Source organism: Aquila chrysaetos, chromosome 4, assembly GCF_900496995.4.
Source record: "Aquila chrysaetos chrysaetos chromosome 4, bAquChr1.4, whole genome shotgun sequence".
Classification (NCBI taxonomy): domain Eukaryota; kingdom Metazoa; phylum Chordata; class Aves; order Accipitriformes; family Accipitridae; genus Aquila; species Aquila chrysaetos.
In genome coordinates, this window is record NC_044007.1 from 22,297,689 (window position 1) to 22,313,014 (window position 15,326).

At 35.9% G+C, this 15,326-nt stretch overlaps 1 protein-coding gene across 42 annotated transcripts in view; it reads right to left on the minus strand.

Moving 5' to 3' along the window:
* Positions 1-15,326, minus strand: part of RIMS2 (regulating synaptic membrane exocytosis 2) — a 486,153-nt gene that overhangs the window by 343,590 nt on the left and 127,237 nt on the right. For all 42 annotated transcript variants that reach the window (XM_030011022.2, XM_030011023.2, XM_030011017.2 and 39 more), the window contains one exon: positions 9,729-10,039. In XM_030011022.2, coding sequence (XP_029866882.1) covers positions 9,729-10,039 — 311 coding nt within the window. The remainder of the gene's footprint in view (positions 1-9,728; positions 10,040-15,326) is intronic.

Here is a 15,326-nt window from a genome sequence, read left to right on the forward strand (position 1 = left end):
CTGCATAATAAAAACTTAATTTGGCAGATAAACTACATCTAGGGACCCATTCAAGCATGTAATATCAGCTGACAAAACACTGGACCAGAAATTGGGAAAACTGTGTTTGGAGCAACTTAACCTCCTCTTATTCTATGAAGATGATACACTTACCAAGTCCCTAATGGCATTTCCAGGAAGCCCAGTGCTGCAGAAATGGGCACTTTCTGGTGTCATTTTCTGAAACACCAGGGCATGATTACAGGGCACAGTGCTGCACAATGCAGAGATGTCAGAGCAAGTTGCATATACACAACCCACTGCGTATCATACATAGATATTACCTTGGATTTTAAAACTCCACTTTAAGTTAAGAGTCACTGACTTCAGGTCACCTACATTTTCTACTTAACTTGAAAAGACATTGTACTGCACTACTTTGCTAGAACAGGTAACTATTCCCTTAAAATGTCTGTGGCTGTCTTCCTTTTGGCTAGTAAAGAATGTAGTGAGGCCTGTTTTTACTAAAAGACACAAAATTAAGATTTCTCAAAGCTTGGGAGAGAAGTGTCCAATTACTTTACCATAAATCTGAAAAGGACACTTATGAATGGTTGCAGAATTGTTGGAAATTGAGGAAGAGAGGTGAGCTAGAGCTAGGAGAAAGAAAAAGAACTTGGATAGAGAAGAAAAGAATGTCTGTCTTTAAGTGAAGGAATACCATGACTATATCTTTGAAAACACTTCCAATGTCTAGCCAGAGTTTGGTACGAACTCACACCAGTAAGAAAGAGATGATGATACACAAAAGAAAACAAGCTAATAGAATAAATAATTAACTAGATAAAGACATTCCAGAATAGATAAAGGGGCAAAAAAGGATTTGGCTTGAAGAAGGGGCAGAAAAAGAAACAGAATAATCATGCTAAACACAAGGTAGAAAACAAAATAGTATTGCTTAATAATGTAATTTTTAATTATGAAAATATGGTCACCCTGGTCCTATTGCATTCATGTTTTAGTTTGGTTTTTTTTTCCTCAGATCTGACTTAATAAATTAGATTGACATTTACCAAAATTATTAAACTTGCCATGTAAAAGATATATGACAACTAAATTGCACTGCAGAAGTGATTGCTTTATCATTTGTGACTTCTACGGGTACAAAAAAAGAGCCAAAGAAAAAATTTGTACCAGTAACAATTATTCATTCTCATTTTTATTTTATATAGCTTTGGTAAAAAGTATGAAAATATAAGGCCATTCATTGAATTGCCTCCTGCTGATTCCAGAACCACTTTGCTGCCAGAAACTACAAACTTGAGTTAGCAGAGTCCTTTATTAAATGTTAGCCATTTCCCTCGGCTGCACTCCACAGATGTAACTTATTCACCTTTACACATCAATTTTGTAAATATGAAATTCAAACAAAATCTGTTATTTATACTCCTGAAGAGAAATTAACCTCCAAAGAACAGAGCACAACACAACTAAGGATTATGAACACACAGTGAGCTCTAACATTCATGTTTGTGCAAGGTCAACAAAACAGCACTTTAAGAAGACATGCTCAACCCAGAAAGGTACTGGCCTCATTAATTTAAAAAATTAAATTAAAAATGGTACTACCCTCAATTTTTTTTTCTGGTATTGCTTTCTTTCAGGGTCAATTTAGCTAATAGCAAAACTACATTTAATTCCATAAATGTTAGCTGTGGTTAGTACTTCTTAATAAAAAATGTTCAATATTCTGATACAGCTGAGCTCTGTGTTTAGAGATTTGGATTATTAATGGTCTTTTAGCACAGTTAAAGACATAACTGTGATATACAGAAACATAACACTGCAATGGAAAGCCAAACTCCACTTCAAAGATACCAAATACCAGCACCAAATATCAAGACTTCCCTGAGCTCATTCTGCGTAAGAGTGAGAAAAGTCAAATAGTAAGTGCTAGTTTTCAGTAAGCAGAATGCAACAAATATGCATAATTAAGAAAAAAATCAAGTAATCAGTAACAGTAAGCAAAATACAAACATCATGTTGCAATGGAATTATTTTTGACAAGGCACTCTACAGTAAATTATGAAAATGAAATTCCCTAAAACCAATATGAGATTTGCTCACTGCAGAGAATGATTGCAGCTAAGGTCAGATTGTCACTAAAAGCTGAAGTTCAATCCCTTTGTTATGTGTTTAATTAAAACACTCTTTAATGTTTCAAAAGAAACAGCAGTTTTAGACTGTTTATTAAGGTAGGTTAGTTCTGCTACAGTTAGGGAAGTTTCCTCTTCTCTTTTTCTCTTCTCCAAACAGATTAGCTTTCTCTAAGAAAAGGATCCCAAATTGTATCTACCATTGGTCAGAGGCCCAATGCTACTCAGTACAGACTCTACAGCTAGATAAAAGCTGGCTTAAAAAAAAAAAAGTATTTCTTTTAATAAAATATCATCAGAAAAAATTTAAGGACAGCCAGCTCATTGGTTGTTCTGCTACTGTGGGGAAAATAAAAGGGGAGGAAGGAAGGGAGGGAGGGAAGGAAGCAATGCACATCTCAGAAAAAAACACACTGAAGTCACAGTGTGGCTGCACGTCCTGAATGTTGTGTTGGCATTGTCAGTATTCACATGAGCAGGAGACCCACAAAACCGACATTAGGAGACAAACAGAATTGTACAAGCAGTTTTGTTTGCCAGAAGACAGACAGTTCTGCAAAGGTAATGGAGACAAAAAGCTCCCCCTCTTTTCCAGAAGTTAGAACATAATGGAGATGCTACAACCCCTTGCAACCTATTAACAGCATACCCGCTATAGGTAGTCTGTGCTGTTAATAGACAATGTCAGTACCATTTAGGAACTTCTTACAGAGACTCTGCATTACAGATGGTACCAAACTCCTTACTTATCCTCAAAAGTAGGTGTAGCTTAAAATCCTTGTCATAAGTGTCTAATTATTTCATTAAAACTTCTGCACTGAAGGATTTCTGACTTTCTTGGACCCAAGGTACTTCTTTTCAATAACTAAATACTGCATTTTCTCTGGCTCCCTTCCCATAAATTTCTATTGCTTCCTCTGGCCATAGTTATTATTTATTTCCTTTTTATGCCATTCCAGATTGAGACAGGAGATAAGCATAGCTTTAGTTTCTACCGGAAAACTGGAATAGGCATGAAATGTTGATCCACACCCCTAAGCCTATACGTAGAGGAATGAAATAATTAAAAGAGGACATCTGTGAAGAAGAAACTAACTCATTTGTTCTAAGTTATTACCTCAAGAATCATACAAAGCATACACTGAAGTGGAAGATAGACAGCACAAGAAACAAAAGCAAAACTACTGAGACTACAGTTTTCGGATTGACATTGGTTTCACATTACAGCTCCAAGGACTGACTATCAAAGTGGTGAAAAATGCTGGAACAGGAGCAGGAAGATAAAGATAAAACCTTATTTGGATGCAGCTCAAATACTGTAAAACTTAAATCTTTGGTTAATATGTTAAAAATACTGTAGGGTACCTCTAATGCCCAAATTTTGCATCCTGTTCTAGCACCAGGGAAAGTCAGCTCTTTGCAGTCACGCATGGAAAAGAATATTGATTCAATTTTAAACTCAACCTGCAAAATACTTGTACAAAGTATTAGATTTATTCATGAAGTGAAAGAATATCATTATGCTTTCTCAACAATTGTGTGTTTTTTCTACTGTGGTGGTCATCAATGTTAAAAAAAATAAATTCATGTGAGTTAATACTTACATAAAGAATTCTAAAAAGTTTAGAGACACTGTTGTCCTTAGTGGATGCTTCTGCACACGAACAAATCTGCACATAACACTGTCAGTCTGACTCTTGGATATCAACTCCCTGATTTTAAACATTGTCTCTATACAATTCTTTTAATATTCCTCACTGTCTTTAAATATGTCAGCAGGTAGAAAAACATAGGTAAAAAAGTTAAAATGCCTCTATTTTATTTGAGCATATTTTCAAAAATGCTTCGTTTCCACAGGTCCAGGTAAAGATTGTACACTTTTTTAAGACACCTGGGCTAAAGATTTATCTACTCAGAAATAGAAGCAATCAAAATCAGAGGCTGCACCACAGTGCTGTGTCATAAGTGTTGCAGAAGAAAAATAGTGATAATCGTGGGAAATGGCCAGTTTTCAGCCTTTCAGAAAGAAATGTAATTGACTGATTCTTTAATGTTACATTGTCATACTTTAAATTGCAAAAAAACTACCGTCAGTGGTGTTCTCAGTATCAGTTGTTCATAATCCAGCAATTAAAGAAGAGCCATTTGAAAAAGATATAACATGAAACAGATGGACACACATTTTCATTTATTTAATTCATGCTGCTCTTTGATGTTTCTCAGCTAGCTTATGCCTGCTTTTTCCTCTCTCCTCCTCTTCCCTCTTATTTTGGTCTCTTTTTTCTCTCTGTTCACACCCTGACATCCCCAACGGCAGTCCCAAAAGACAGAGCCTACGCTGCCAACTCATACTGGCATTCCTTCCAAGAACGGAAGCAAAGGGACACAGGGGACCACTTTCATTCTACTGCCATTGGTAACGCAATAGAATAAAACCTTTATATGTGGGAAACGTGTATACATTCCATGAAGAATATATGCACAAAACCTGCATCTTCAGACCCAAGTAGCCTCAACAGTCTTGTTTGCAGTTATTACTCAGAATAAAATGCATCCTCCAAACCCACTACAGTGTGTGGAAACCACCATGAAAATCCTCCTTTTTTTCTGAGATAAAAAGGAAAGAAAACGAACCCCCAAAATACATATGTATCTCTGAAAGGAGAAGGGAAGGAAGGGAGAAGGAGGATATATTTTATCCGTGTGTGCTGGCCTGGAAAATAAATACTGCTGTTGTACAATTCTGCAGCTGCTCACTCTCTCAATTTGTTGTTTTCATTCTGGTTTTTATGATTTGATCTCATATCCTTACAGTTAATCTGAAAGGGGTTCAGGCAGCTTTCTTCATTAGTCTTGCTTTAAATCATGATCTTACAGATCACGATCTTTATAGATACCAAGAACTAATTCTCTTTTTCTGACATTGCTCACCCTCTGACAGATGCAGCAATAATAGATTGACTCATGAAACATGAAAACAAACTTTCTCATGATATTTTCACTTTTTTTTTGCATTGAATCTCATGAAAAGTATCCTTGAGGAGAGCTCTTCTTACACTAATAGAATGCATGACAAATATATATTGTAAAATCAAAGTTAACATTTTCAAATTTTGGAAGCATTTTGGATTCATACAGGATGGATTGGGGGGGGGGGGGGGGGGGGGGGGGGAGACACGGGGACAACCGCACTTAATCATTCACATCTACCTGAACTACATAACATCATTTCAGATAGGCATTAGATTAGAAATAGTAATGTCATCATAACCATGCACTGGGAAGACGCATGGGTTGTCTCCTACTTCAAGAGAGTTATTGCTTAAAAAGGATAGTGAAGTGCCACATGTATAGAAAAGAGGTTTATAAAGCAACACCTCTGGAATGTCACAGAAGATTTACAATTTAAAACACTAAATTCATATGTGGAAAACTACTGAAATGGCTTTACAGTGGATCCTACCAAGAGCAAGAAAAATAATTATTTTACAACTCAAGCAAGGCAACATCACCTAAATTTCTAACAATTCAGGCAAACAGAACGACACATAAAAAAACTTTGTATCAGCATTAAGGTTCCCTGTTCCCCAGCTTTTATTATTAGGAAGTTATACACATTTTAATAGGACATTATAAACATTTGCTTTGGCTTAGGTTTTGGAATGAAGAAAACAACCATTTCACAAGCTGATTGCCTGATACAAAATGTCTCAAAAAAGATTATGTCTATTCAAATAATTTTGCTGCTAGAAAGAAAACACAATGTATTGAATGATGAGTAGCGTAGGTCTTGGGAACAATAGAGTACATGAATGGTTTTGATCAAAATAAAATAAAAGACCCTTTTGTATAATCCAAAATTAATGTGAAATTGGATAGTACAAATCAAAGAACTGCAGTGCATACAGCCATAAATCTACCATCTGTGCACAGCAGACCTCAGAATGGACCTTCTGAGTCTATGGATTACATAGAGTAATATTTTGCATTTCTTTGGTTCACATCATTTGGCAGTTTTCAGGGAGTCTAGCGTTATACTACAACAGCATGCATACTCTGCTCACAAGGTTAAGTCTGTGAAAACCACTACATATGGTTACTTTTCAACTGCCCTTAGCATAAAATCTCCACGCAATACAAATTATGCTAGTATCACCTCAAACAATGTCAAATATAAGACAGTCAATTACTGAGAGTAATCTAACACTGGACACTATGGTGTGCTTGCTGCCTCTGCCTTCTCCATGGGTTTACTACACAGAAAGCACTAAAAGCACTGCAAGGCACATTATAAATATTGGATATGAACTAGAAAAAAATTTAATAATGGAAAACTGTTCTGCTGGTGGTAACTACTTGCTCCTGAATAGTTCTTGTCTTTTCTTTTCTTCCACAATAGATCCAGTATAAGAAAAACATCCTTGGAGATGTGCAATCCAAAGTCATCCCAGACTTCTTTAAGACAACAAATATCAAAACAGTCAAAGAAGATTTACAATCAAATAGCTATCTGTCTGTCTGAACAGTTTGGGATCTATTGATTGCATACATCAAGGGAACAGAATACTAGTCTAATGGTTGAAACAATATTATTTTAAGGAAGAATAATACTAGTAAAGAAAACAGGAAAAAACATGGTGAGTACTACTCAAGAATGGAAAAACAAAAAAGCACAACCAAGTAAGATATAGTAAGGAATGAAACAGAAATGGCATTGGTGTTCTTGAGATTCAAGGAGTGAATGTTGCTCTTTACTCTGTGACCAGTTTGTCTCCAGACGACCAAGATAAGATATATACTTGATATAAAGAACTACTAAGTAATGATTGCTGCAACATCAAAGGAAGCTGCCAATGTTAAAAAAACTTTGATAAAAAATGACATTTTACCTTTGTATTCAAATCATAAGAACCCAAGTATATAGAGTCTTAGCAATTACTTTTTTCACAAGTGCTTTATTGTTTTTAACTTTTTAAATTATTTTTTGTGTCAAAACTAATGTGTTCGGGATGAAAAATAAAACAGACAATATAGTTCTCACTTTCTACTTACTTCTATTATTGACATTGTGCAAGATAAATAACAACGACTTCCAAATATTTGAGACTTTTTTGGCTATTTCCCTATTATTTTGGACATTTCGAACAGCCATGTTTTTCTCCTAGAATTAGCTTATCTAGACAAATGGTCTACCATAATAGAGTATCTCAATTTCTGCACAGAATTAATTTAAGAATAGAAAAAAAACCATGTCACGATGATTTCACATATAACATGTTTCTCTACTGGCTGGTTCTTTCAGTTAATGTTAAAAAAAAAACAAAACAAAAACCCAGCATAATATGAAGCGTTCAGAAAAGAAGACAGACGATGAGAAGCCTTTAGGAAAAGTTATCTACAGTCACTTGACCACAACTGCAAGTTTCAAATAGATAAAATTAGTTTTCTTAACTTGATCAATAATAATAAAGAGAACATAAATGGATTTACAAATCTTAATATTAAAATTATATCAAATTATGATACATATTCTATGCATGACTTCAGTATAAAGATAATAATATATTATCTTCTGTTCTTAACGGTGGTTGAACGTAATAAAATTGTAAGCCTTCTCAGTATTATTGCTGAGAACAGCAATGGCACCACAGCATATACAGGTACAAACTTAAGGCCTATCCCCAGCCTTGAATTCTGGGATAGTCTCTCTCAGACATGCTGATATTCTCCTCTAAAAGCCCATTTGACCAATCAGACATTGATTGGGCATCAAGGAGGAGTCTTTTTCATTATCTCCAGCAAAGGAAAGACAGTTAAGGTGAGGAACATTAGGAAAGAAAATTATTCAGAAGACCCTCTAACCTTCAATAGCATGTAATACATATCATAAATATACTCTAAGCATACTTGTATATGTTAATTAGGCAACACTAGTATTAGTATCCAAATAAAACAGGAAGAGGATAATGGCTGAAAAAACAATCTGGATTTAAACAATATGTTGAGTAGAAGTGATCACAATTAGCAGAATGGTTCTGATTTCAGGCACAAAGTCTACATTCTTCCTGTTGGTAAATATTACTTTATATTGTCCATGTTTATCATATTATTCTGTTTAGGATAAGTGCATATTACATATCCAAATTATATATTTATTTGTATATCCCTCCCTCCATCTCTCTTACTGCATGCATATAATATAAAAACACTTTCAGAGTTAAATTACTGCTGAGAACAAGGGGGTTTTTCATCATCACTTTATGTATGATACCATTTTCCTGGCAAAATTAAGGAAAAAGAACCACAAGAGAATCAGTCTCTCTCTCCTGCTCCTTAGTATCACGTTAAGTTGCCAGCTGTATTTCTCAGAGACCATGCATATAACTGAGGAGCACTCAGAGCCACTAAGTACTGAGCCCATCAGCTGAAATCAGAGCAAAGGGCAACAGGCAGAGTAAGTTAAACAAAAAGGGTTAGATTAATTACATTCAGTTTGTTCCCAAATAAGACCAAAAATAGGAAATAAAATATGGTAGAATACAAGAGGTGAGGGAAAAGGAAAACAATTTTAATTATATTAGCTGTAAAAGATATTATAGCTGTCTAACTTGTTTCAAGCTTGCGGAATAAATATTGTAACGAGGTCATAGCTGGGCAGCAGAGGAAGACTGCCAGATTATACTGCTCTGGCTGCCAAATTCCAAGGCAGGTGGAGGTCTCTGGAGAGAGAGGGTATCATTTCCATGGAAACACGTGAGCAAGCTTACTCTCTTCTTTCTCTTCCCTCCATATTTAAAGTTCTATTCTGGTCTTGCTTAGAAAGAAATTAAATTTATTCAGTGAAACAGTTTTTACTTTTGTGTTCCAGTAAAACGTAGCCACAGAGGTTGAGAGCCTTCTGGTGCCTTTTGGTACAATCACATCAAGATAAAGGGAGGGAATTTCCAGCTCCAGCCTCTGGCTAAACTGGGTTTTACTACATTAGCGCTGAAACAGCCACAGTTTCAACCAATGCCAAATAACACTGAGATAAACCACTGAAGAAAAAAATTTTCATACTAATGACAATAACTAACAGCAAGAAACTGAGAAACCATGAAAAGACTCAGGTCATCACACAAAGATTTCACCATCTTCAATACTATGTATTGCAAGTACTACCAGGTGATTTAAATCAGTAGTCTGGACAGCCACCATCTTCCATTAACTTGGTTTTTTGAGCCTTGTTTTGGATTACTAAAATTCTGCTATAAAGTTAGTAGCCACAAAAGAAAAATGGTAACATTCTGTACAGCACAATGACTGTAATTCGAGAAAGCTGCAAGCACATGGACAAGCTCTGTCACACTGCAACTGTCATTTTCCATGTTGTTTTTTTAATGGAAAGGAATGAAGAACACACATTGTCTGTGACCATCTGAATACAGTAAGAGACTTCTCCTCAGCTGCTGCTTCTTAGAATTGTTTCAAGAAGCCCAGTATATATTTTATAGGCTATAGAATAAAAATGAGATAAAACTTAAAAAGACAAAATAAAAATTGTAGCATAAATTCAGCAGATCTTATCAGTATAAACATCAAAAACTTTCTTACCTGTCTGACGTCGTGTCACTTGTTATTTGATGCTTTACTCCTGAACCATTCTTAATTGAGTCTTGCCTTGTGAGCCCTTGAGATCTGTTTTTGTCCAAAACTTGTGTGGATATGTCACCTGATGGTCCCTGGTACTGCAAATGCTCCTGCAGCTTTGCTTTTTTCTCTTGAGGTGCTTCCTCATTCCGCAAACCTCTAATACCTTCTTGGTCAGGCTGCTGTGGTGCATTTGATCCACTGTTATAGAACCAGGCTCCAGATTTTGTGAGGATTTCTTGTTGTTTTCGGCACAAGTTACATACCCACATTACCTGTTCAGACACATTTAAATGGAAAATCCGTTAGCTTGTGAACACTGTACACAAAGTTTTCATCAAGCATATATCAAATAATTGTTGTCATTTCGAAAGGCAGAAAGAATACTATTTTAATTATTTCTATTAAAATTACAATAGTTTAGCCACAGCACAATAAAATATGTCTGTACAACCTTGGAGGAAATCATTTCAGAAAAAAATACAAACACAAAAATACTTATATTCTACTTTTGCTGCATCATTTGTAATACAAGGGAAAACCACAGACAGTAGCAATATAAATGAAAAGAATCTACATATTGACATTCCAATGGCAGTAAATGTAATATTTGAAAATGAAGACTATAGGTTGAGGATGATAGGATGATAGAAAAAAAGTAATAAAAAATGCATTAAACATTTAATCTCTTACTAAGTCAGAGTGAGGAACTTTGGAATAGATCCTCTGCTGTTGCAAACAAGTAATTTTATAATTGTCCAAAATGCCCTGCTGATTTACTTCAGTGGTGATCTGTATCTTACATTTACATGAAGAAGCTGACTTCAAAAAGTGACTTGCTTTTCAAAGCTATTGTAAATCAAAGCCATTTTATAAATAAAGTAACACAATATATAAGGTGGTGAGTGTCTCCATGGCCAAGATTTAGCTTTCTCTGTATGCTTACTAAATTATTAAAATGATTACAGCTTCCCAGTTGTAAGATCTTCTGCATAGTAATGAGATTTTTTTAATATTCTAAAATGTACTTGCTTGCAAAGCTTTTGTATCCGATCACCTTAGTCACATGGCAGTGCAGGAAATTGCCAATGCCAATTATCTGTAAATTAATTTCACATTCAGTTCTTCTGTTACATGAGAATAAATCAGGATGTAATGAATCAAATACAAAGGACCGGTTATTAATACAATGGCACATTCAAACTCGTTATTGTGTTATCTTAAAATTTTGATTGTACATAGCATTAATTCACCACAAGTTTAGTCCTTCAGTCCTTAATCTCCATTTTTCTTTAGCTTTAACTCAGCTCTTCTGTTATATTTTTTTGTCTTAGCTCACAGACAAAATTGTATCTTTTCTACTACATGTTCCTTGAAAGTCTACACACTCAGCCTTCAACCTACTTATCAAGCCTACAGTTTTAATCCTACACCAAGCTGCCTCTTTTTCAAGGGTTTACAGTACAGGACATTCAAACGCTTACATTAATGCTCTTCATTTTTCTTTTAAATGCAGTTAGTTCCATGGTTGAATCACATGGAAAATGTAGCTTCTACCTCCACAATACATCTGCCTCAGTCCACCAGAAAACGTGTCAGAAGCTGCAATCTGTATCTTACTTTTATGCTCCAGACAGCTATCTAATAGAAAATTTAGACCATGCTGTCCAGTCAAGTCTTGCCAAAAATGTTTTGATGAAAGCGTCATATAGAAGGTTAGTTGGATACAAGGTTTGTACTCAAATTAAACTCACTGACTGCCTCATTCACAAACTGCCATGCTGGGACAGGAAAAGGAGGCACCACTTGTCCATTTAATAGTGGCAATATGCCCCATCATGGTAAACTTCCTTCTTAACTTTTTATAATGCTGATATTCCATCTATGAGAACTCATGTCTGATGATTTCAACCAGACAGAACAAAATATCAAAGTAGGGTAAAAAAGAGAGACTCCCTGAGCAGCAGCTTGCTGCCTGAAGCCAGTTAGAGGTCCTGAGAACAAAGGTCAATACTGTGTATGTTTCAGGCCTGGCCATCATTCAAATACAAATTTAAGAACAGGTCTGTTTTACCTTTGCTAATTAAGTTAGAAAGTACATGAAAGCTCCAAACTGAAATTTCAGCACAAAAGACAAGTATTTTTGCTCTCTTTAATCAGTAACAATTAAAAGCCTTTAATATTTCTGCTTGGTTTGTACACAGCTGAAAGAAGTTCTAAACTTTCCATATATGTGTTAGGGCAATGAAAGGACCAGATCTGAAACAATTATTTAAGTATACAAATATATAACAATTTGAATGACTACAAGGTAAAATCCCCCAAAGTTTTTGTGTGTTATTTTTCCTTCTATTAGTAGATGTTAAAATGTCACAAAAAATAGATATCACAGTCTAAACACTTGAGCAACTATGTCCTTGGCTTACAGCCACATTTTGTCCCAGGATAATGCACTCCAGGATGACCAGTATTACTCTCTTGTACCCAAGAGAATGAGAGGTCCTTCTGAATGAATATGATTTAATATCTCCTCCTCTAAAAGTAGAATCAGGAGGAGTACTCCTGACTTAACCTCTTCCCCGTGATACACAAAATTTAGTGATCTGTTTCAACATAAATCTCAGCTCCTGCCGAACTAGGTAGATGATGATGTATAGCAGAACAGAGCAATGCAATTGTCAGTGCCATGAGACCCATGTGAAACAAGCAAACATTTTATGGTAAAAGTTTCATCAAACCCAGTCCCTGATTAAAGATGCTATGCCTATCTTTGTTGTTGTTATCTACTGTATCATCATCTGGTATTTTATTTCCACCTCTATAGCTTGGAAGCTGTTTTTCAGTGACTGTCAGTGACACTTCAAGGAAGACTCCATATTATCTCCCAGGCCCTGCTGAAGTCAAACTGGTTTCAACAGTTTCCACTGTGCAGTGTTTCTTACAGACTACCGAAGTAGTTGGGTCAGGCCTGCAGGAAACAGTATGAGCACTTAAACTGAAAGCACTTCATGAAAAAAAGAAAATTTTTACAGAAAAGAAAAATTTACTTAAAGTATTTCGTGTTGAAAAAAATTCAAATATACAGCATTAAAAATGCATATATTTATGTATTCTGCAGATTTTTTTCTGCCCTTCTAAGAGTGTTTCATAATATTTATAGCTAACACTTCCAATAAAGCCTTATTTGCAATGTACTTGCAACATGTAGACTTCCATAGTGTTGACCCAAGTAGTTATAATTTTAGCTTCAAATAATCACATACAATGAGCAGATTGGCAACTGTCACACACACATAGAAATTTATGTGCTTTCAGTGGGCACCAAGCAGTTAGCAGTTCAAGCCCTCAATCAGTACAGGGCTAAACTGGCTTCTCCACCTTATCGTAGCATGTAGAAGTACACTTGCAATTTAAAAAATACTGGTAATTTACAGTGCAGACCTCTCAATTAAATGACAGACACACATGTAAGATAGTGTCATAAGAGCACAGACGGGAAGGTGGCATATTCCTGGACAGGATTTCTGCTTTTGCCCCCAGGTGCCTGCAACAGAGCGCTCAGCAGCTCACACGCAGAGCAGCTCTGTCCCTGCCAAGTCCCCACCAGGACAGAGCATTTCATGTGACTGTGACAGCAGCACAGCAGAGAAGGGAAGGGGAGACTACGCGAGTCGATTGGATGCTCAATACATGCATTTTGACATATCTGCAAAGACGACACACAGAAGTTTCCCTTCTAAATCAATAATTAAAAAAGGGCTAATCCCTTACATCAGAAATCTGCGCTCTAATTTAGGTATGCTACCTACTACACCCGTTTTCAAATCTCCTAACCACCACTCTTTAGAGTTCAACAGTCGTGAACACATTTTGTACATGAACATCAGCATTGCAACTTGTGGGTATCAGTTCTTCTCAACATGGGAACACTGCCAATTTGAAAAGGACAAAATGGACAAAAATCTGCTCTCCAACATCTCTAATTATTATTTAAGTAGTCGTTTAAAATTAGCATCTAAAGTGCTAGGGGCACTGTATCGAGACGTGCATTTCAGTACAAAAGGCTGAAACACCACCTAGTGCCTAGAATAAGAACTGCTGAAGTTCTTTTCAAATAAATTTCTCCTGTAAAGTGTGAAAATAACCACACAAAATATATCTAGCCTTACATTTTCACATTAACTCTTAATTTAATTTGGGGTTTTTAAGACAAATCGCTTTTTTTATCCAACACTGAGAAGAAGTAATCCGAATGTGGATTAGACAGATTTACCTCAAACCTTCCATGTGCTTTCATTCACAAAGATTAATTCTATACACAGAACAAACAAGTTCTAACACATTTTGGATTTCTTCAGCAGTTTTTACAAGATTCTTCATAATATGCTCTCACTTCTGTTAACACTGCCCAAAAGCTTTCATCACATAATATTAGCACTTTTTATTACATAAGCCCACAAAAACAAATTCTGCAAAACCTGCAATTATCAGCCATTTCAAATCTACGTATCACACATAATTAATGCACAAAAAATCACTCCCTTTTATTGTCCTAAATCGAACATTACAGATTTGTCTATTAGATTAAATTCTTCAAAACACCTTTCACACACCACTTTAAATTCATAGAATCATAGAGTGGTCTGAGTTGGAAGGCACCTTAAAGATCACCTAGTTCCAACCCCCCTGCCACGGGCAGGGACACCTTCCACCAGACCAGGTTGCTCAAAGCCCCATCCAGCCTGGCCTTGAACACTTCCAGGGAGGGGGCATCCACCCCTGCTATCTCTGGGCAACCTGTTCCAGTGCCTCAGCACCCTCATAGTGATGAATTTCTTCCTTATACCTAATCTAAATATATCCTCTTTCAGTTTAAAGCCATTACCCCTTGTCCTATCACTACATGCCCTTGTAAAAAGTCCCTCTCCAGCTTTCTTGTAGGCCCCCTTTAGGTACTGGCAGGCTGCAGTAAGGTCTCCCCAGAGTCTGCTCTTCTCCAGGCTGCACAACCCCAACTCTCTCAGCCTGGAAAAGATATTTATAAAGAAATTACATCTGCAGACATTTTAAAGCAAAAAATATGTAATTTAGATTAAAGGCACAGTATATTTGATTACACATCAGCCTGAGATTGATAGCTTAGTCACTACAATCTAAGAAATAATGACACCAAATCCTCATCAGCCTTCAGAACATTACTTTGAATTACAGGTGTGCAGAGGTGCAAAATCGTACTGGAAGGCTTTCATAGGACAGTAAGGTTTATTATTATAGTTTTACCAAATGTCTTAGAGTTCAGCTGCTTGGCAGAAGCACCTAATATATTAGCATTATATTAACTGTTGTGCTTGCTGCTAGTGTTGTTCATAAAATTTCACTTGGTTTAAATATAAATATAAATATTTATTGATTTTTTTGGTTTGTCCTCATATTTTATGTAAGATACAATTCCTTAAACACTATACAAGGTAAGAATACAGCATTGAAAGGAAGGTGGAGAAAAATGGAAGAGTAGGAAAACTCTTTGCTCGAGTCCAACATCAAGGTAACTAATCATGTTTA